The 21,819-nt window shown below is 34.2% G+C and overlaps 1 protein-coding gene across 4 annotated transcripts in view; it reads left to right on the forward strand.

The window, feature by feature from the left end:
- Pgm1 (phosphoglucose mutase 1) overlaps positions 1 to 21,405 on the forward strand; it is a 33,669-nt gene extending 12,264 nt beyond the window's left edge. For 3 of the 4 annotated variants that reach the window (XM_022071475.2, XM_087355815.1, XM_022071477.2), the window contains 12 exons: positions 838 to 1,084; positions 2,349 to 2,511; positions 3,214 to 3,332; positions 4,341 to 4,497; positions 4,953 to 5,143; positions 5,528 to 5,682; positions 5,941 to 6,051; positions 6,357 to 6,497; positions 7,043 to 7,226; positions 7,971 to 8,105; positions 8,613 to 8,708; positions 9,167 to 21,405. In XM_022071475.2, coding sequence (XP_021927167.1) covers positions 839 to 1,084; positions 2,349 to 2,511; positions 3,214 to 3,332; positions 4,341 to 4,497; positions 4,953 to 5,143; positions 5,528 to 5,682; positions 5,941 to 6,051; positions 6,357 to 6,497; positions 7,043 to 7,226; positions 7,971 to 8,105; positions 8,613 to 8,702 — 1,692 coding nt within the window. In that variant the 5' untranslated portion in view covers position 838 and the 3' untranslated portion in view covers positions 8,703 to 8,708; positions 9,167 to 21,405. Of the gene's footprint in view, positions 1 to 684; positions 704 to 837; positions 1,085 to 2,348; positions 2,512 to 3,213; positions 3,333 to 4,340; positions 4,498 to 4,952; positions 5,144 to 5,527; positions 5,683 to 5,940; positions 6,052 to 6,356; positions 6,498 to 7,042; positions 7,227 to 7,970; positions 8,106 to 8,612; positions 8,709 to 9,166 lie in introns of those variants that run through there. The other variant, XM_022071478.2, reaches the window with a different exon arrangement.
- The last annotated feature ends 414 nt before the right edge of the window (positions 21,406 to 21,819 follow it).

Consider the following 21,819-nt stretch of genomic DNA (forward strand, 5'->3'; position numbering starts at 1 on the left):
TTATTAACTGTGTACCAACGGGTGTTAGTGGTGAAATAGTTCCTGCAGCTTAGTTTAGTGATGCCCACGTTCAGAGAATTATGGTTAATGCTTCCCCCTTGTTCCACCTCAGGTGTTTTTGTCTACTTAGAGCGGAACGAACATCTAAAGACCACTAACCGATTTGCAGGATTGTTGCCTGTGCTAACTGTGGGTAAAATTTCAGCCATAATGTCGAAATATTTATGCTGTTTCAGTGCACTCCTGCGTTTGCTATTACTAGGCTTAATATATTAATATGGTCTGTGTGATGTTAAAAAAGTTATACTTCTAAATAAAAAAAATATGGTCGTTACGTCCTACTTAGGATGTGTCAACGATAATGAACGCAGAGTTGAGTTGAGTTTATTTACATTCCATAGATCCTTCTTAGGACTCAACCAAAGGATGTAGAACATGTCATTTCATACATACACTTCACAACTTTCAACACAAGTACAAGAACGTATTTCACATATCAATGTACATAAATTTCAGATTCTGCAATACAAGTATGATGATGTTGCTATATTGCAACTACTATTTGGACCGATTTTTTAAAATGGGTTTGACGTTGTTGATCTGATGTTTCTAGCGTATATTTAGAAAGTACATTCCATGGTTGGCTAGCATGTTTTGTCCTTGTTCAAGTGTCAAGTTCCAAGTTTGTCCTTGGGAATCATGGGTAGATCACTGTGGGTTATCTATGGGTGGGCGAGTGCCAGTAGTAGCTGGTGCTTCAGTATTGCTCTGAGTTGTTTTATGAAAACTGTTTCTCGTGTAACATTGTTCAACGTTGTATTCTAATTCTTTTTATAGAATGACGGAGTTCAAATCGGTGATTGTACCCACCAGGCCTTTCGATGATCAAAAGCCGGGTACAAGTGGACTTAGGAAGAGAGTTACTGTTTTTCAGCAGCAAAATTACACAGAAAATTTTGTTCAAGCTATATTGAATTCACTAGGCGACGACTTGCAAGGTTCGGTGCTTGTTCTAGGAGGTGATGGTAGATACTATGTAAAGGATGCAGCAAAATTGATCATAAGAATATGTGCCGCTAATGGGGTTTGTAGCTTTATACTGTACAGTATTAATTTTATTGGGATATTTGTTGTCCTTGTTAGTTGTCACTTATTTTTCATGGAAACACGTGTTTAATTATCCAAAGTATGCATACCGTGAAACGAACTTGCACGCTTTGTTCAACTGATTATAAATGCATATATGTATGGAAGTTGCCTAATGTGATATTCTTTTAAGTGGGTGAACTTTTGGCTGTCTCTGTTATGTAGAATTGATATACAACTGTTGACGATGTAATTATGTATGTTTGTTCTGTAACTAGTATTTTTGGATATTTTGTGAATGTTATATATTCTCTGACTTTTTCTGTACTTTGCTATCTAGGATCTATAGCATGCATCCATATCTAATATATGTCTGTGTTTTTTGTTTAAACACTGTTTGGTTTCTTACCATGAACTACGTTCTAAATTTAGTAGTTACGATGATTGGATCTGTTTAGGTGGTGTTTAAAAAGCAATGTTTTGTAAAGCGTACACAGGTATGTAGATGTTCGTCCACATTGCTTACAGGTCCACTAATATAATTTGTTCAGTTTTATTGATTACCATGAACATTAAATAAAATGAAACTAACTTAATCTGTAACTGAATTAAGATTTGTCAGATCAGTATTAAAATATATTCAAATAAAAAGTTCTTGTTTTAACTTTGCTGCTATACATAAGTATTACAGGGAGCATTGTGGCTGTATCAGAGTGTTACCCAAGTTTTAAGAAGTGGTCACTGTTTTTAAAGATGTACCAAGGAAAGTGTTTCCCACCAAACCTGTGCTCGTGATTTCCTGATTTTAAGCAATATTTTTATCTTATTATAGCCTTATTGATGTAACTATCCTCACAATACTGGGAGAAAGTATCAAAGTAATTTTTGTAATTTAATTCCTCCCAATTTCTTACTTGACCCTTCTTAGATTAAGCTGATATGCTTAGAAATATATTTATCTATTTCTGCTCCTGAGCTTCCTTGTGAATTTTCAGAAGTTACGTTATCTCCACATTCCTTGGTGCTGCTTTATTCTTCAGAGATTTCCATACCATCATGAACTAAAATTATTATAGCAGTGAAGTTGTGCCTTAAGGGTAACTCCACAGTTGCATTTCTAAACGTTAGTATTTGTTATAGAAATTATTAAATTGACTGACAGTGTCAAAATTCTCATTACAGTTGGTATGTCTCATGTATAATTGGGTCATTAAATGTATGAATTTTTTGAGTGTTTGTAATATGTTTTGGTGTTTCTGCAGGTTAAGAAATTAATTGTAGGCCAGCATGGAATTTTTTCAACCCCAGCAGTATCAAACCTGATAAGAAAAAGGAACACATCTGGAGGTATTATCTTGACTGCAAGTCACAATCCAGGAGGCCCCGATAAAGATTTTGGAATCAAATTCAATACAGATAATGGAGGTAAAGTATGGTGATACCACAGCTTTTCTGTTCTTGATATTTGCAGACAATTCAGTGTTGTTTTGAGCATTTAGGTTGTACGTCTTAATTTCTGTAGACAATCGTGAATTGTGAGTGTTCGGGAACAGAACAGTGAGGAGAATGTCTGAAGCAGGGTGCTGACAGGTGAACAGAGACATAATTTTTGAGGAGTTCACAATCTGTGCTCTCTCCGACTATTTGTAGGGTGAATACATCAGATAGAATAAGATGGGCAGGTTTTGTAGCAAGGGAAGCAAGCAGTGCTTAAAAAATTTGGAAAAATCCAAGAACAGATATTGGTAAGAGGATGATATTATTATGGTTCTTTTGGAAGTTTGGGAGAATAATTCCAGTTGAAGTTCTTTTATATAAGTAAAAGAATCAGTTGCATTGACTTGCTTCAAGTTTCATCCAATTCAGGCATAAATTTCTCAGATGCTAAAAATGTATGTTATGAATTTAAATTGTAGTTTTATCACTTTTTTTCCCACTGTTTTTATCGTGATTGGTAAATACTCACACGCATATAAGTGATTAATGGAATTGATGTAAGTCATGTGGCAACTTTTCTTTCCAAGGGTTCTAGGAATGATAAATTTGTTTGGTACTTGTACAACTTGTTCTTGTTTTCTTAAAAATTCTTGACATTTGCAGTGTTAATAATACTGTCGTACTTTTCAGGACCAGCGCCAGATTATGTTACAGCAGAAATTTTTAATATCACCGTTGGTCTGGAGTCCTATAATATAGTTCCTGACCTTGAATGTGATATTGATACACAGGGTGTTTATACATACATTGTAAGTTTAAAGCAGATTAATCAGTTAAGTACGAGGGCATTTCAAAAAATAACAGCAAATTAAATATTTTGAGATATATAATTTAATTACAAATACAAATGATATGTCACTTTTTCTACATAATCACCCTCGTTTTCAATACACTTCTCACACCGTTGCACCAACTTCTTTATTCCATCAGAAAAAAATGTTTTTGGTTGTGCCTTCAGCCAGGAACGCACCGCTTCTTTGACCTCGTCATCATTCCCGAATCTTCGTCCTCTCAAAGCGTCCTTTGAGGGTTCAAACACATGATAATCAGAGGGAGCAAGATCAGGGCTGTATGGGGGATGCTGTAAGATCTGAAATCTCAATCTCTGAACGGTGTCAAAGAGTTGCAGCAGCCGCGTGAGGGCGTGCGTTATCACGGACGACCGGAGCGTCGGTCATCACGGATTGATGTTCACCCATTTTTAAACACATCTACCCACTCGAACACTCTTCTCTCGCCATTACAGGCATCTCCATACTGTTGCAGCATTCTTCTATGAATTTCACGAGGTTTCACACCTTCCGACCACAAAAATCTGATGATTGCTCGCTGCTCTACGGTGCAAACAGCTAAGGGTGCCACCATTTTGTATATGCATCCCTTCCAATTAAGCACACCACGCCATCTAATGGGCCGTGTCAAAACCTTTTCTAAGAATGTATCTTCCCTGCGTGGGAGTTTGAAATGCCTGAGGTATTCGTTTCATGAAATATTGTCAATTTGCTGTTACTTTTTGAAACGCCCTCGTATATGTGAATACTGCACATTTTGTAACTCTGATTGCAAAGGAACTGAATATAATTTTGTTCCAACTGCAAAGGTTGTACAGATTGATATAATTCAGAAGTGCAATATGTAATCAGTATTTGTATAAACATGGTTCTTTCATAAAGTGTCTGCTTTTACTTGTTCACATGTGAATTTCTTTGTATTTGACAGTGCTCTTTAAACATTGCATTCTTTTACTAATTTCACAGGTTGACGGCAATGAATTTAATGTGGAAGTCGTAGATTCGGTGGCTGATTATGTCGGGCTCATGAAAGAAATATTTGATTTTGACAGTCTAAGAGAGCTCCTTAAAGGATCGGAGGGCCGGAAGCCATTCAAAATTCTCATTGATTCTATGAATGGTGGTAAGTTGCAGATGTGCCTTTACAGAAGAATATGTTAAGTTTAGAACTTTACAATGTGAAGTCTTTTAGCGGTTATTTTATATTTTGTCGGTGTTATCGGTCTGGAACCTACTGTGAATGATAAATGAAGTGACTCAGCTGAATGTGTGAGGTTAGGTAACAGGAATTTAAATATAAACAATGAATGTCATATAAGTTGTAACAGTTTTGTTTCTTGATTCTATAAATTGGAAAAGAGGCAAACGTCTTTGAACTTCCCATGGTTACGAAGGCGGCCAGTAGCATCCTTTATTATTTTCTCGTAAAAAAAAGTTGTGAAGGATCTGAATTCACTATTACTCTTATGTGTTGTGTGTTTCGGAGATTTTAGCATTCTGGTTCTTTTTTCTCAGAATACTTCACATATTTTATTCTAGAAACTGACTTAATTTTGGCATTGGAAATGTTCTGTACAGTTACCGGTCCTTACGTAAGGCAGATTTTCGTGAATGAACTTGGAGCAGATGAGAGTAGCATAGTGAATACGAAGCCTTTAGAAGATTTTGGAGGTCTTCATCCAGATCCTAATTTAACTTATGCTGTTCAGCTGGTTGACGCCATGAAAGAAGGAATTCATGATTTTGGTGCAGCATTTGATGGTGATGGGGTGAGTCATTTTTGGTTTCAATAAAATTGGACATTGCCCAACTTACGTATTTATTCAGAGTGTGACACTTGGGCAAATGTGTTTGTGCAGCAACTGGCACACTGGTGAGTTGCCACATGTTGGATCTCGGGACAACACGAATCAGCAGTTTGTGAGAGTGAGTTTGGTTAGTAAACTGCAGACTTATGAAAGGAATCCAGTGATATGATGAAAAATTACTATCCGAAACTACCAATATTTCAGTTCAGCAGTCCATAACACCTTTTCTCTTGGGATATAAAATTGGAATTCTTCCTTTGAAAGGCCCTAGCTGTTATAATGGTGACACTTTCTAATTTTGTGGTTCATAATGAATTGTTACATCTGAAAAGTACTGTATTTCAGGACCGAAACATGATTCTGGGGAAGAAAGCATTTTTTGTGACCCCTTCTGACTCGCTCGCTGTGCTGGGGGCCCATCTCCATCACATACCATATTTCAAAATAACAGGTATCAAGGGATTTGCCCGCAGCATGCCCACTGCTGGCGCAATTGATAGGTGAGTCTCTCTCTCTCTCTTTAAATTTATGTGAACGTTTAAATGAGAGTATAAGAACCTGGAAAGTTATCCAAAAAATATAGGTTTCTGCTCAACCCAATCTCTCTTTTAGACAGATTTCAATAGAATAAGTTCTATGTGATGTGTATTGAAATTCAACAGGTACTTAAGTGTGATAGCCTGTAGAATATTGGTAACTGAGTTCAAAATCTGAGTTTTTAGTAGTAGTGTGTTGATTTTGTTACTGTTGGGTTTCAGAGTTGCAAGTGCTACAGGTATTGACTTTTATGAGGTACCCACAGGATGGAAGTTCTTTGGTTCCTTAATGGATGCAGATCAGCTGTCACTTTGTGGGGAAGAGAGCTTTGGGTAAGCGGGTCGTTCGTACAGAATTTTGGAGATTATCTCGTTAATAACTGCAATGATAGTGTTGGCCGTATCCACATAAAATGACTTTTAAGTTTAGTAAATACACTGTAAAACAAGAAATGTTTCTGGTGAAAGCACTCTTTGAGGCATAATTTGCATAAAACACTAAATTTCCTCAAAATCACTTGGTGTAGGCGCTAGATGTACTGATACTTATACCAATGCCTGAGTTCCTGAAATTTCATGTGAAAGATTTGCAGAGTAGGAAGGTCAAAAATGTTCTGCTTGTATTTATAATGACACAGCACAGGATCCGATCATATCCGTGAGAAGGATGGAATATGGGCTGCCCTGGCGTGGCTGCAGGTTATTGCCTGTGAGAAGAAAGGTGTAGAGGAACTTTTGGTTTCTCATTGGAAGAAGTTTGGCAGAAACTTCTTTACAAGGTCAGTTTCATTTCTGTCGTGTCATTTGTGATTAATATTCTTTTTAAGATAAGTGAAATGTTGTATAGTGTTAAGGGTAGGTTACAAGGGTAGATGTACAGTCGTAATGAAAATAATGTGTACATATACGTTACGAAATAGGATTTAATAATTCGCGCGTCGGTGGTGTGGGCAGTGTGGCCGAGAGAGGCAGCACGCGCAATGGCAACGGAGATGGCTGGCCGCTTGCCTGCTTACTTCCCGCCCACCCTGTATATGTAAAATATTACTTTGTGGTCTGAGTAGGATTTCTTCAGAAATTATTTTTTTTGGGACATACTATGAGTGAGTATATTTTTACACCAGATACCCCACCGAGGCAATAAATGTACTCAGAATTCATATTGAAATGGTTAAGGAATGTAGAATTGTGTTTTTAATCTGTTTCTGAAACACATGAACATCTGGATTATTTTACTAGAATACTGAGATTCCCTGGAGGTAGAATGTACATATAAAGCAAGGATCGATGGGTGTTGGCAGTCTGATTTTTTCTTTCTTTCCAGGTATGATTATGAAAATTGCCCTGCAGATAACTGTGCCTATATGTTGCACAAACTTGAACAGATAGTGACATCACCTGTTTATATTGGAACACAAATCATTCATAGAAATAAAAGCTATGTTGTGAAACAGGCAGACAACTTTTGTTATGAAGATCCAATAGATGGCAGCTTAACACCAAAACAGGTACATTCCACAATTTCATCTATTGTACACCAGTTCTTGAAAGTTGGTATGATAAAATGTTTATGTACAAAAATGTAATTGACACAATTGTCAGTTAAAAGAATAAATTATTTTCACTTTTCTACTGCTTGGTGTCCAGAGCACACATTTTGAACCCGATGTGCATGAAATGTGACCCTAGGTGTAACACATATTTGCAACTGGTGCTACCAAGAAAAGTAAAGGGATATTTTTGGAAAATAAATAACATGATAATCACATGAATCATGAACTACATCAGTAGAAAAATACACTATTTGAAACAGATTGAAGATTTTTAAGTTGTTGAAAACACGATGCAAATTTTAATGGAAAGTTGTAAGTACCAGATGTTTAGCTGTATATTGTGGGTGAGACCTATTGGAGTTGTCTGATCATGACTGTTGCACCAAACGTCATGGTCAAGTTGGTTGGAACTCCTGCTTCTTATTTTGGAGGTCCCAGGTTCAAATATTGGCCCAGAGACAAGCTATCCTGACTGAGGTTTTCCGTGGTTTTCCTCAGTCCTTTAAGTACCTTCAATTATACCATGACTGCTTCCTTCCACATCCTTTCTGATTCATAATTCACAATCATCCTCTCATTCAACCGTCTATATTCTGAGCAACTGAAAAAGCGTCGTTAAATAAACTATAAATAAATGATCTTTGCTTCTTCATTTGCTGCTCTGCATCGTGAATTAGAATTCTTGGTGTTCTATTGCAGGGTATCAGATTGCTGTTTGAGGATGGCTCTCGTATCATTGTCAGGTTGAGTGGTACTGGAAGTTCAGGGGCGACAGTCAGGATATATGTAGACAGTTATGAGAAGGATGAAAGACTGATTCTGAAGGATGCCCAGGTTTGTCATTACACATTCATGTGGGTTGTTTGATAAATTTTAGTATGTATTTCAGAATATGCATAATTTTCATTGGACCGTATGTTATGTATGGTTTACTTTTGCCCATCTTTTGTCAGCAGATCATCTTGAACTTAATTCTGTTTTTGGGACATTCTGGTTTAACAGTACTTGGAACCTAAATGTGCTGGTCAATAGTAGCTTATTCTCTTTTAGTGTGATATATATTTCTAAAAGTGTGACATAGGCCATGCCATGTCTCGGGTGATTACTTTCTAGCGTCTCACTTTGGAGGGCTGGATTGATGCCATGGGCAGTGTGTGATTTGTGGTGGACACCTTGGCAGCGAGACAGGTTTTTCTTCAAGTTCTTCAGTTTCCCCCCCATCATTGTCTTTGTATCGCTGCACCATAGTCACTCATGTAGTGGGTCCTTTGGTAGTTGCAGTTCCACAGAGATGTAAGTCTCTCCCCTTTGCAACATTAACAGTGTAACACTACTTCACAGGTTGTGCTTGCTCCTCTCATACACATTGCGTTGGATGTGACAGAAATTAAGATTCATACTGGCAGAGATACTCCTACGGTCATCACGTAAGGAGAGGTAGGTTATATTATCTTCCCCAAAGAGAATGTCATGTATATAGAAAATGTGTAATTTTTGTGGAAGTTGACACTGTGGCTCTTACGCACGATAGGTCAGTTTTCTGTTTTGATGGAATAGCTGATAAGAGTAGTAACTGGAAGAGGGCTTTAGCCTGATGGTTGATGAGACGAGAGGCGTATGTGTGTGCCATGTCATTTATTATGACAGTTTCAACATGCACTGCATTCGGTTAATTTCTGAAGTGGTTGACAAGGCTGTACCATAATGTTAACTTAACAGTACTTTTAGCCATCATGTGAGTACAGAATGTTTTGGTAACAATCTTATTTACAAAAATGAGAGAAATAGCAGTCAGTGTTCACTAGAACATGCATTTTAGATTCAAAATTGTAGACAATTATGTTCTTCATATGCAGGTTTGACAATATTAACATACATATTTTCTTGTTTTGCAGCTTGTAATTTGAAGCATTGCTGGGATCCTTAGTCAGATTATGTTAGACAGTAAATATTTCCTTAAAATTGTAAATTTAAGTTGTTTAAAATTATGAATCACTTTCTTTTTGTTATTGTAACTGGCTTTGAACTATATATTGCATAACCAGTACATTTTTTTGTAATGAAATGGCTGAAATTCATACTCTGGTAAATATATGGAAGTCTAGATATTTGAAAGTAATATTATGAAGATCTGTTGAAGTATAAATTTGTAGTTAAGTACTCTCATTTAGAGATATTTCGTGATATTTACTTCATAGCAAGAATGTGTTGTTAGAATTGCGTGAGGATACTGAATGTAGTAATAATGTGTTTACTGTTGTCCCATTCTATTAAAGGAAGTGGAGGTTGTCATTTCCGATTCACATTAAAAACCCTTTGTAATGCTTTGCCTAACCTCATGGTGGTCCTTATGCCTCTCGTTAGAACACTGTCTCATATGTGGAAGTGACCCATTTGGAAATTAATAGATTGGCAAAATAAGACTTTAATCACAGAGAAATTGAAAAGATTTTAATGAAACAAAGAATGTTAATCTAGTCCTCAAAGTGTATAGAATTGTCAAATGCTAGAATACTCGTTTCTTTGTGACCTATGTACATTGTAGTATGAAATGTTCTGTCGATTTAAATTATGCATGCTTCCTACCTGAAGTGTTGTAGAATATACTGCTTTGGGAAATTACCTCCACAGTTTTAGCTGGTCAGTAGAAATCAACATCGATGCTGATAGATGCAGTATCAATCAAGATCAGTCATGTAAGAGGCAGATACCGCATACTTCAATAGATTTAGTTGTAGTGAGACATTAATTTTCTGTAAATGTACTGTAAATATTTGTATAGATTTCAGAAGCTCACTTCCTGCTTTCTTTGTCAGCATTGTAACACTGTTGTGCGTTGTAGTGTTTCTGTTGACTAACTTGGGCTAAGGTACTTTTAGTAATATTTATTTTAAGATTTTTTTTATAGATTTTGAGGTAGGATATAGAAAGTTTATTGACAGTAATAATGTTGTGGAATATGCTTGATGTTTATTTCTATTGGAGAAATTTATTTTTGATAAGAAATGAAAATCCAGTTTGGGTCACATATTTGCTGTGTGATGGCTTTCATCTCAAAAGTAGGAATTATTGTATCAAGTCATAGAAGTATATAGTGATCATAATCTTGGACTGTACAGAATTTGATACATCATTTTGAGTTTCTTGGTTAAATTTAGCAGAAGGCATTGGCAAGCCAGTTGTGTCTCACCTTTTATTTAAGAGACTAAGAATTTTTTTGTCAGTCAGGAGACACTTTTTGCTTGAATGTATTACCAAAAAGATACCCCCTTTCAGTATTCACTGGGTGAAAATATGTTTTTGAATTTGTGGAACACTTGAGTGAATATTTTATCTTTGATTTAAATAAATATTTTGCAAAATTAACATTTAAGCCAACAGTGAACTTCTTGGGTTTTGTTACATTGAATGTTTTCATTGGGAGTTCACTTTCTCGAGACTAATGTGAATAAAAAAGTGAAAATAAGATTGATATCATGCATATAGCAAATTTCAAGCTCAAGTGTTCTGTAGTGTGTTAGTTGAATTTGTACTTCAAGTGAATGGGATCCTGTAAAAATGGACTTATTTTTATGGGGGGCACCTGCTCATGAGCATGTTATTTATTCTTGATTCAATAGAATGTTCATGCTTGTCATTGTAATTTCTAATGCACTATATTATTACCCAGTCTGGATTTTCTTTAAAAACCAAGAGAAGATGTTAGAAATGCTAAGTTCTTGTGTCAGGTTTTAAGTGTGTATTTTCTGATTGTTTGGTGTAATGATTTTGAATAAGACTTCAAAATTGTATTATACAATAGTTCATTATTTGATGTCCGTATTAGAAAACTGTGTTATGATTCTAATTCATTGCAATTGCTGTAGGACCATTGGTAAAAACTTTCATAGTTTGAAAATAATAATACAGATTATTAAGTAATAATCTTTACACACTTCATATTCCTGTGTTTGTTGCCTGTGTAAATTAAGGCCTAAATTGTTGCATAGATTGCAAAGGATGAAGTTAATTTTGTGGAGAGGAGTCAGAATAATTTACTTGCTGGTTGACGCTTTAAACAACTTGTAAACTGTTGATATAATACCAAGTATGAGTATTTGCTAGGAAGTCGCATCTCACCGAGAAATAACATCGCCTTTGAAATAGAATACATTTAATAAAATTACTTACTATTTGTGGTTTGGGATTGAAAATGTTATTCCTGTAGCAGATAAGGCATTTCTAGCATCATTTCTTGATTTCACCGCTTGTGACAGACTGATCAGAGAGTTTAAAAATTGAGCACGATGTTGAATTAAGCTGCAATCAAGGGATTGTTCCATAGATGGTTGGCTTTTGTGCCCATAAGAATAACACAATCGTAGTCTCCTGGTATGACACATCTCCCGATGTACAGACATTCTGTAGTGAGATCGTGATTGTATTATTTTCATGAATTTTTGAAAATGTGTCTACTGCAATGTGTCATTTCAGAGTATGCGTATTTACAAAGAAAAAAAGTTTTCCTACAAGTATTCATAATTAAGGTGTTCACAATATTAAATATACAATTCACATGAAAATTTATTATTTGAACAATTGGAAGGATCATTTTTAGTAATGTAGAGATCAGAACAGGTCAAAAGGCCTAAACCTTTCAGTTTATGATGATAAAACATTCAAGAAATTGGTACATAAAGTTGGCTGAGATAGTTTCATTCTTAAACTAGAGAGGTTGGGCCCAGTTCCAGGTTTTATAGTGCATGAATCATTTTGATGCTTACTGTAAAATGTGTCTTGTATTTGGTTCCTGTGCTAACCATATAAACAATTTTGCCTCTTGTACAAGGTCAGGACAGTACACTTACCCAATCTCGTTAGGTAGTTGTGAAATAATAAGCTACCAAATGCTACAGCTGAGGGGTCTGCTGGTTTTGTATTCAGGTCCTGGGACCAAATCTTGGCTTAATAACTATCTTGACCAAGTTTTTCAGGGTTTTCCACAGCCCCTCATTGCAGATGCTGGGATAGTACCTTAAATTCCTTCTGTATCTTTTCCAATTCATTATCCTATCATTGAACACTATATAGTCTGAGTTGCTGACAGTGTTGTTAAATATGCTGTAAATAAATAAGCTGTCATGTAAACATACATTTCAATGAATGTGAAAGAGCATAGCTGTAGCTTACCTCTTGATTTGCCAGAAACAATATATGAATGCACACTATTTTAGAGGCCACTGGAACATGCCCCTGATCAGCTTAACACTCAAATTGAATGCTTATTAATATCTCTGCCTGTCATTACAGTCTGTTATCATGAGGTGCAGCTTGTTTGAAATACATATATATAATATAATACACATATATTTTTCAGTCTAAAGAGTAACACTAAATATAAATAAATTGTCTATTGGAGAGGGATGCATGAATGCAGATGAAAGTGTACAGTTGATAAGTACTGCAAAGAAGTATTTGTTGGTTGATTAGAAGGAAACCTTCTTTCAAGCCTTTGACTGTCATAATTATTTTGTTGTTCTTTTAGTTGTTTTTTTTATACCAAATTTTACTTTCAGGTTGAAGCTTGAAAACTGCTGAAAATTTAGATTAATATATTGAAAATATTCTGAATGAAGAGTTTACTAAATTTAATAATCTGCTACATGGAATTCAAGTGAATTTGTTGCTCTCGACTAGAAATATAATTTGGAGTCATTAGTAATATAGATTCAGGTATTGAAACATGAAAAACTAAAAATACTCTTCTCTAATCATTTTTCATGAACATTATGGTTTTCCTAGCATTTGGCTCAAATAAACATTACCTTTAGTCATTGGATTCCAAGAATTGATTCCTTCCAAGAAACAAAAAATGAATTATATACAGTGCATTAATTTAAAAGTCTAGCGCAAATGTGAGGGTGAATTGTTCACATGATAATAATTTGCTTGATGTGAACATGGGTCTACAAAAGCCTCCTTTCTGAATTATAGTTCTGTTTTTCCTTTCCAGAATTTCTAACATGGCACGATGCTTTTATTGCTACCTCTCTGCAGTCGTATTTTATAGGAAGTGCTCCAAATGATTTTCTGAAAGTTGCTGTTTAGATGCTGTGGGCATACTTTCTTTTAATATCCAATAAAATACACATTTTTGCCATATCTTGGAATGAATACGCATTCTTTTTTATTAAACACACTGCACAAATTTGTTTGATTTTTAACACTGATATGGTTACATATTTTCTGGTATTGTCATTGGATAAAAAGTTAAATTTATAGACTTGAGATGCAGAATTTGGATTTGAACAGATATGCCACTGGCAGTTTTGGTGTAACATGAAACGTTTATCTGACTCTTTGTCATTGTGTGTCGTCTTCCTGTTTTGCCTCTGATGCACAGTGACGCCCCAACTGCAGATTGAAAGAGAAAACAAAATAAAACTCTGGAAGGAAAGAAGGGTTGTAATCAGAAAGGAGTCTTTTCTAGATCCTGTTATGTTTTGGATTTTTGCGCTTTGCAGACTTGTAGATAGATGAAGATGCATCTACAAATCGTACACTACACCAAAACCCAGAACAGCATTGTCATCCTCATCAATTTGAAAATCTAAAATTGCTTAAACTGTGAACTTTTTTATTGCTTTAGTATGTAGAACTCACCCATATGTTTGTGCCAGACATTTGAATTATGCCTTGTGTATTAAAAATGTTGCATTGCTTTACAAAGATACAAACAATATTCAGGAATATAGTGCAATTCAGATTGTTAGAACAATTAAGATTATTATTAGTTATACATACGTGCATGGCCATGATTGTCAAAACTGTGTTCCAATCTAAAACACGATTGATAAGAGAGAAAAGTACCATTTGTGATTCATATTAAAACTTGGATAAGTACATGCAGGCAGCACTGTTTGTTCAGCTTCTGTTGTGGTACTTTTAGAAACTACCTTTACACAAATTCACACACATGGATAACACCTTAAAGTAGGTAACAACTACTTCTTACTCATCATATATAACATTTATGTAATTTTTATTCAGGTCTATATGTTCTGTCCATTTGACAAAAGGATGATTAAATAATGCTATCTGTCTGAATCAAGCATACAACATCCTTTTGAAAGTGTAAGATGAGGAATGATCATAGCCTTCTGATTACGAGCAGGTAGTAACATGGTAAAGTCTGAACAACTGATACAATATAAAGTGATCTATCCCTTTGAATATGTTGGTTTTGATTGCAGAATTTAAGTAAATTGAATGCACATTTTAAGTTTGTTTTATTTTATCAACTAAAAATTAATTGTGGCATCTTTGGCATTACTGACATTAAATTATTGTCATTAGACACTTTTATTCAGTGCTTGAAAGTCTTGACAGCTCTTATTTCATGTAGCTATTAAGTAACATAATAAAGACAGACTTTTTCGTGTTTTTTGGATACAGATTTGACAATCTGTGCAGCTGCACACAGAACAACTTACCTCAGCAGTTATTTGTTGGCAGTGTTGAATGAGAGAGACATTATGTGTGAGTAAAGAGGTGATGTGATTTGGATTGCAGAAAAATAGTTTTTCTACTTTATTTTTGAATTTGAGAAAGAAGTATGAGGTACCTTGTACAGGAAAATGTCACTGCCAATTTTTACAGAATGATGTAAAAAACTAATAATATAAAAAAATAAAACAGAGAATTCTATTTTTCATTAATGTTGTTAATTGAAAATATGTTTTGTTGTTGGACCATAGGTAAGTTTGTTTATAAGTTACTAGTTTGTCGTATTTCAGATCTATGAAAATGTTCTTATGTATTACCTCGTCCACATTCATTGAATACATCAGTTACAGTTAAGTCATAAAATTTCTTAAGCATAACCCTTCCAGTTTTAGTAGTCATTACCTGGAAGAAGGTGCTGATATGTGAATTAAAGTATAGAATATTATTTTTTCTGCCATTTTGAACTAAGAATATTAACACTTTCCTTTTTACTCCTATTTTGACAGTTTTTGGATGTTCATTGTAGACTTACAACATGCAGATTGAGAACTGTAAATAATACATTTATCAGTTACGCTTTTTAAATAAAGTTTTGTGTTAAAAACAATGAGTGTGAAAAGAATTTGTAGTGTTAATAAAAACAAAATCCTAAGCAGCAGTTTTAACATCATTGTCATGTTCTGTTGTGAGTATGTAATTGTGAAACTATGCACAGAACTCTGTTGGTGATGAACTAACTACCTGTGTATAAGGCAGTGTGATTTCATTTGTCTGGGGTTTCCTTCATTATAGGTGAACTACAGTAAAGGCAGAATTCTTAACTTAAAAGATAAATTGGTTAATTAACATGTTGTTAAATGAAATGTGCATGTAAACATTCTCATGTGTTCATGTTGTAAGTAAATATAAATTAACAAGAGTCATTAGTTAAGTAATTGATAAACTTTTAGGAATAAGATTTATTTTTCTTACCTGTGGTCCAATTTAGAATTTGAAAGAAAATGTAAAGATAAAAAGACCATGTTTGATGGTGACCTAAGAAGCAAAATATTTTTCTGTATCGTGCTTTAAGTTTGCTGTAGATCAAACCAAAGTCTGTATGACTAAATATAAGTTATTAAGAACTTCTGCAGAATGTACTGATATTTGAAGAATATAATAGGAACAGTGAAAATCTCACAAAAGATTGATTTTGTGATTCACAGCACCCATGTTATTAGAGGAATGTGTACTTTGGAAGGGCACTGAAACATGCAAAGCTCTTAATTGAGGCAAATATTACGCTTAATTTGTTCTGCCCAAAGGAAGAAGTCACCTGGGGAAACGTGATGTATATAGGAAGGTATATGTAGTCTGTAAATTGGACAATAATATTAAAATGGTTTTAAGAGGGTGGATTGGAATTATGTGGCTCAGGTTTTGGACCAGTGGCAAGCTCTTGTGAACATGGTAATGAACCTTTTTATTCCATAAATTTGGGGAAGTCTTTGACTAGCTGAGCATACTGTAGACTTTCGAAGGACTTCCCCATGGAGTTGGTTATTCTGGTAGGCTGCCTTAACAAACTTGGTGTCATCTCTCAATTTTAGGCTTGAGGTTGACGTAATAACACTTTCTGTTAGTACCACAATTATTTGTGGAAAATGGAGGTTTCTAAATTTTATTCTATTTTGTTATTTAATAAACATTATTTTTGTTGTGGAATTCATAATATGAATTAAATTAAAAATTATATACCAAACCCTAAGGAGCAGGTAATACTAAATTTGATCTTACAAAAATAAGTTGTGAGGTTTTGAAGTGGCTAAAAATAGCATCCAATGTTATGCTGCTGTTGGAACAGTGGTGAACCTTAGGATCCCATAATCGTTTATAGAGGAGTTCAGTATGTGTTGGCATTATAGGCAATTTCTTCTTCAAAAATGATGGAAAGATATTTAAATTAATTTTTAAGTGTTTTATTGCATATTACACATTTGTTTGATATGCATTAAGATGTATTTTATATATGTGAAAAATTGGAATAGACAAAGCGATATATAGTTCCAGAACTGCTAATAATATGCTAGGAATAACATTTAAGTTTACATTAGTAGTTTGTTTGCATTAATCTAGCCATGCATCCTACAGCATGAATTCTTGACTTAACAAATGGAAGGAAATGCTTTGTTCTGTTATAGATCACCATCAAATATGGACAAATTTCTGAAAGCAAAACAGCATACAAAGCAACCAAAAAAAAGCTTGTAATTTCATCACTAAGAATTACAAGAGTCTTATTCAACTTTGAGTAAAGTTCACAGTGGTGAAACTTATCAAAAGTGAAATTTGTGGCATGTAATTCTTGGATGAAAGATTTGTAAATAATTGCAAAGAAAGACTATGGGGACCTGATAGAAACAATTTTTTTTTCTGCTCGAACTTAATGGCGATGCAGTTTGCATCGTTTTTGTCCTTTTGTTTATTTTTTCTAAGTTTCCGAGCAATGGGAAGAAAAATTATATATGCGACCAGCCTTCGACTGCCTGATTGTATGATATATAGATGGAAAGATCCTATTATTAACTGTATTGTAATAATGTAATATACTGTGATTGTATGTGTAAATTATTCCTTCTCTCCAACTTGTTCTTAAGTCTTGTTTCAGTGTACTTGTAATCATGTTTCTTGCTCTTGGGCATTGATAGCTTTTGTTGGTACTGTCATCCTTTTTCCGAGTTTTCAGCTGCTAGAACGAAAGACATTTTCTAAACATCTATGATTGACCTTCATTTTTAAACGTTTCTTCCTGTAGTATATCACTAATTAAATTTAGTATAGCTTTTGTGTGGTAAAATATAAGTTCTGCCTTGACTTATTTTCTTTGCTCTTGATCCCTTTCTCTTTCCACAATTGTGGAGGAAGCATTTTCTAGATGTTCAAAAAATGTTGGATGCCAAATCTCATTTGCATGCAGTTGAAAGCACAAAAATGAGGACTACTCCAAGGAACTACAGATAATGCAGCCATGCACATATCACTGTATCGGAGTTCACAGATGATGTGTGATTTAAAAAGTTATAAAAAGTAAATTGAGATGTTCATTACTGTTTATTCATAAAACATTAGGATAACATCTTCCTGCACAGCAGAAAGAGTGGACTGCTAAGCCACCCTTGTAATTCATACTTGGTGCTACATGTTGGATTATATTCCCACATTGACTTGTTAACAGAACTTAGGGGTTACATTTCACGAGGGTTTCTAAACTGAGGTATATCACAACTGTAATTACTTGCAATACATTTATGGCATCTCTGTTCTCCTGACAAAATTATTTGCAAATGAATGTGAATGTGTGTGGCTGCATTAAAATAGAAACTGTGTGTACATATGGTTGTTACTTTGTAAGTATATGAAACTGATCGATTTTCTGTCCGTGAAAGAGATGTGGGCAAACGGAAGTAATACTTCCGGATCTGTGTTTTAGTTCCAGCAAGAATTTGTGTCTTGCACAATATATTTTGGAAAATTACAAATTTTTATGGGAAATAATTGTTACATTCATTGTAGCACCTGTTGGGTGCTGTATATTATCTATTCCTAAATTTGAATTGCATAATTAAGGAATCTAGTTTTCTGTATGTAGTTTTTGTATTAAGTTATCTTGTGCAGTCATTTGCCTTATTCTTGAATATGAATGTGTATAGGAATATTGCCTATAAATTAAATGAAGAAGATTGTATGTATTGTGGGTTTTGCATCAGTAGAGAGTTCATGTATGACCACAATGCTTTTATCATTACCATACACTGTTGGAATATTTGCATTATTTTTTGTATTTTATAGCCTAGGATTGCTTTAACAATTTAACGTTATTGCTTGATCGTTTCTTACAAAATTAGCCAGTTTGAGAAAAAAATTTAAAACTTGTGATAAAGGTTTTTATGGTGGTATAAATTTGCATTGTGGTCTGGTTTTCAAAACTGTCTAGTCATGTAGATATGATTTTTTTTTTATAGGAACCCAACTGCATGGCTACATGATATAACCTTCTTCTTCTATGGCACGATAACCTATAAAATCACAATCTGAGTTCATAACACATGATTTGGACTTTGTTTGTTCAGTCTGTGGGCAATATTAATATTTTATTTGTAGTGCTTGTATGGACATGTATTAGATATCGCATTGTTATATGATGTTGCTTATATATATGGACACATATATACATGCTTTAGTTAATTTTATTTTAAAAAATAATTGAATTTACAGTGTACTGTTTCAGCCATTTCATTAAAAAGAGTATCAATATCAGAGTCCCAAAATACATTAAAGAATTATTTTAAAGTGTGATGTGAGAATTGTAAATTACTTCAGACAAATCAACAAACTGTTATTTCTTATAGATAATAATTACATGCATGTGTATGTATCTATTATGTGTAGAAGGGGCCACATTATTGCACTAAACTACAAAGCATATAACCTGCCTACTGTAGACAGTATATCAGTTTGTAAAGGCTGTACAAATGATTGTGTTGTAACAGAACGCTATCTTGCAATGGAAAATTACAACATTTAGTCTAGAAAATGAAGTAAAGGGCAATAATGTTTATGGTGGTATGCCATTGGACGTGAAATTAATGAAGAACCATTCTCCGTCCACCATAGATTACATTAAATAAATTTAAAGAAATTACAGTGTCATGATATGTGTGACTTTCAAATAGGACTGCCTCAAGTGTAGTGTGATCTTGTATGTTGAGTTGCTACTCTAGCATGTTGGGATTGCCTTCTGATTGACTGCTATTCGTGCATACATGCTTGTGTGAAAACCTCATCAGTATATAGCATGTATGTTCTGAAATACACCAAGATTTGTACTGGATTTTACACTGGCTTCCACAACTATAATATATGCATCTGTATGATGACCCATTGGTATTAGTTATTTTATAGAGCATTGAATGCCTCCGATATCATTTAGAAGATTCCTGTTACAAGAGAAATTTGTGGTAATGCCATGTAGAAAACAATACTATGCAGTGGGACTTCCAGTGTTTCCAGGAATATAATTGAAGTGCCATGTTGTGAATGTTTAACTTGTGTTATTATTGTGTCTTTACACAATATATTTTTACTCAATCAAAAAAACTAATGAAGTAATTAAACATATAGCCTAAACAACCTTCCATTCAAGATGATTTGTGCTTCTAACGGCCACCAACATTGTAATGATACGAGAAGGTTAATGAAGACCTGAACATGGGTTTCTAAACCTGACATGTGATTTGGGGTATTAATTACTAAGACATGAAAAAATCTGTTGTGTGAAGACATAATTTCATCATGGAGTATTGTAATCGAAAAGTGTCTAAATCCAGATATATAATGTACAATATTCAGGTCTAAATATAACTTGAAATCTTTTTGATGTTCTTATAACTCAGTTTTTTAATAATATAACTTAATCAGCATATGCATACAATAATATTCAGTATTGCATGTCATCAAAAAAAAATTAAGTAAATTGTTTGTTGGTGTTGTAATTTTAGTGATGTCATAAGCAGATTAAAATTTATAATTAATGTAGCATTCAGCATATTCTGTAGACTACAAACTAGGTGACAGAGAATGGTTGTGCAGTGTAAGAACTGTAAGTTGTAATTGTTCATGTTAGTAAAGATTCATCTGATAACAAAGTATGTGGAACTTAACAGCTTGTGAATTACTATTTGCTGATCAGCAGATTATAGCAGTCATAGATTCAGGTAATGAAGTAGGTGCTCATCCAAATGTAATAACAAGAGAGGAAACTTGTATTTTGCTCGTTAAAGTTTAGCATGATGTAGAGACAAAGAAAATGGGCATTGCTAAGGAATTCCTTCCTATTTGAACACACACACACAGAACATTGACCCTAACTTCAAGGATGGAATATATATGGAGTGCATGTCATTATTATATATATAACTTCGCAGGTACAAATTGTTTTATTCTTCCGGTTGTTGGTATATGTCAGATATGAGAGTTTTGAGCACAATAATCAAATTATTAACAATATTGCCAGCATTATCTTAATATTCATTAAATTAGAAAAAAGATACTATTTTGTATACTACAGGAGTACATTTCCTAAAGTATGTTCTTCTTTCAAAGCATGGAAGTAAAATTTGAGAGATCTGAAATATCAATAATTTGGAATAACAGGACAATAGCAACCTGATATTTATTGCAGTGCTGTAAATACATAGTAGGAATATGCTGTTAAATGGGCAATTGTTAGTGATGAGGTAACAAAAAAAAAGAACATATCATTTTTCAATATTGGTGTACTGGTATAATGAATTTGTTTGTGGATGTGTTTGCCAATATGGCCTATGGGGTTCTCAGTGTCCTAATTATGCTATCTTCCCCCGTCATGTTTTGGACAGTTTGTCATTTTGTGGGATTGTGCAGTCATCTGTAATTAATGTTTTAACTATTCAGTAGATATTGTTCTCACTGTTAGTTTGTACAATAAAAGAGAAATGGGATATGGTTTAAAAACTTTGATGAATCATTTGGCTTGTTAATCTCAGCCTACTTTAATGTTTTCTCAAATGGTTATTGTTTGAAGCATTAATGCATACTGTATATTATAATAAAATTACCAATCTTTCTCAAACAGATGGTAACATTTCAGATCCTAAACCAGTAGATTTATGATGATTTGAGTTTAAACAGTTCCATCCTATCATGAATATAATCCTTTTGTGATAAAGAATACTGGGGAAAGCAAATATGAAAGGGCTAGAAAATTGAATACAGTACCTTGTTGTTGTTGTTGTTTCTGTGATAGGGTGAGACTATATCTTTGTGGAACTGGGCTTGTAATGTGCATCCCTCAAATTATATGAGTGAACACTGAGCAACAGTGGAATGATACTGATGGTAAATCCAAAGGACACAGAGAGAAACCTGTCCCAGTTCCTCTCTTCTTTTTTCTTTCCCCCCCCCCAACCACAAAGAGAAAAGAAGACAGAAAGGTGGTGGATGATACTAAATCAATGAATATAAAAATTATTTCATTCAGAAGAAT

This window comes from Zootermopsis nevadensis, unplaced genomic scaffold, assembly GCF_977971745.1.
Source record: "Zootermopsis nevadensis isolate Lab colony 2312 unplaced genomic scaffold, Znev_1.0 Znev_ptg000025l, whole genome shotgun sequence".
NCBI lineage: Eukaryota > Metazoa > Arthropoda > Insecta > Blattodea > Termopsidae > Zootermopsis > Zootermopsis nevadensis.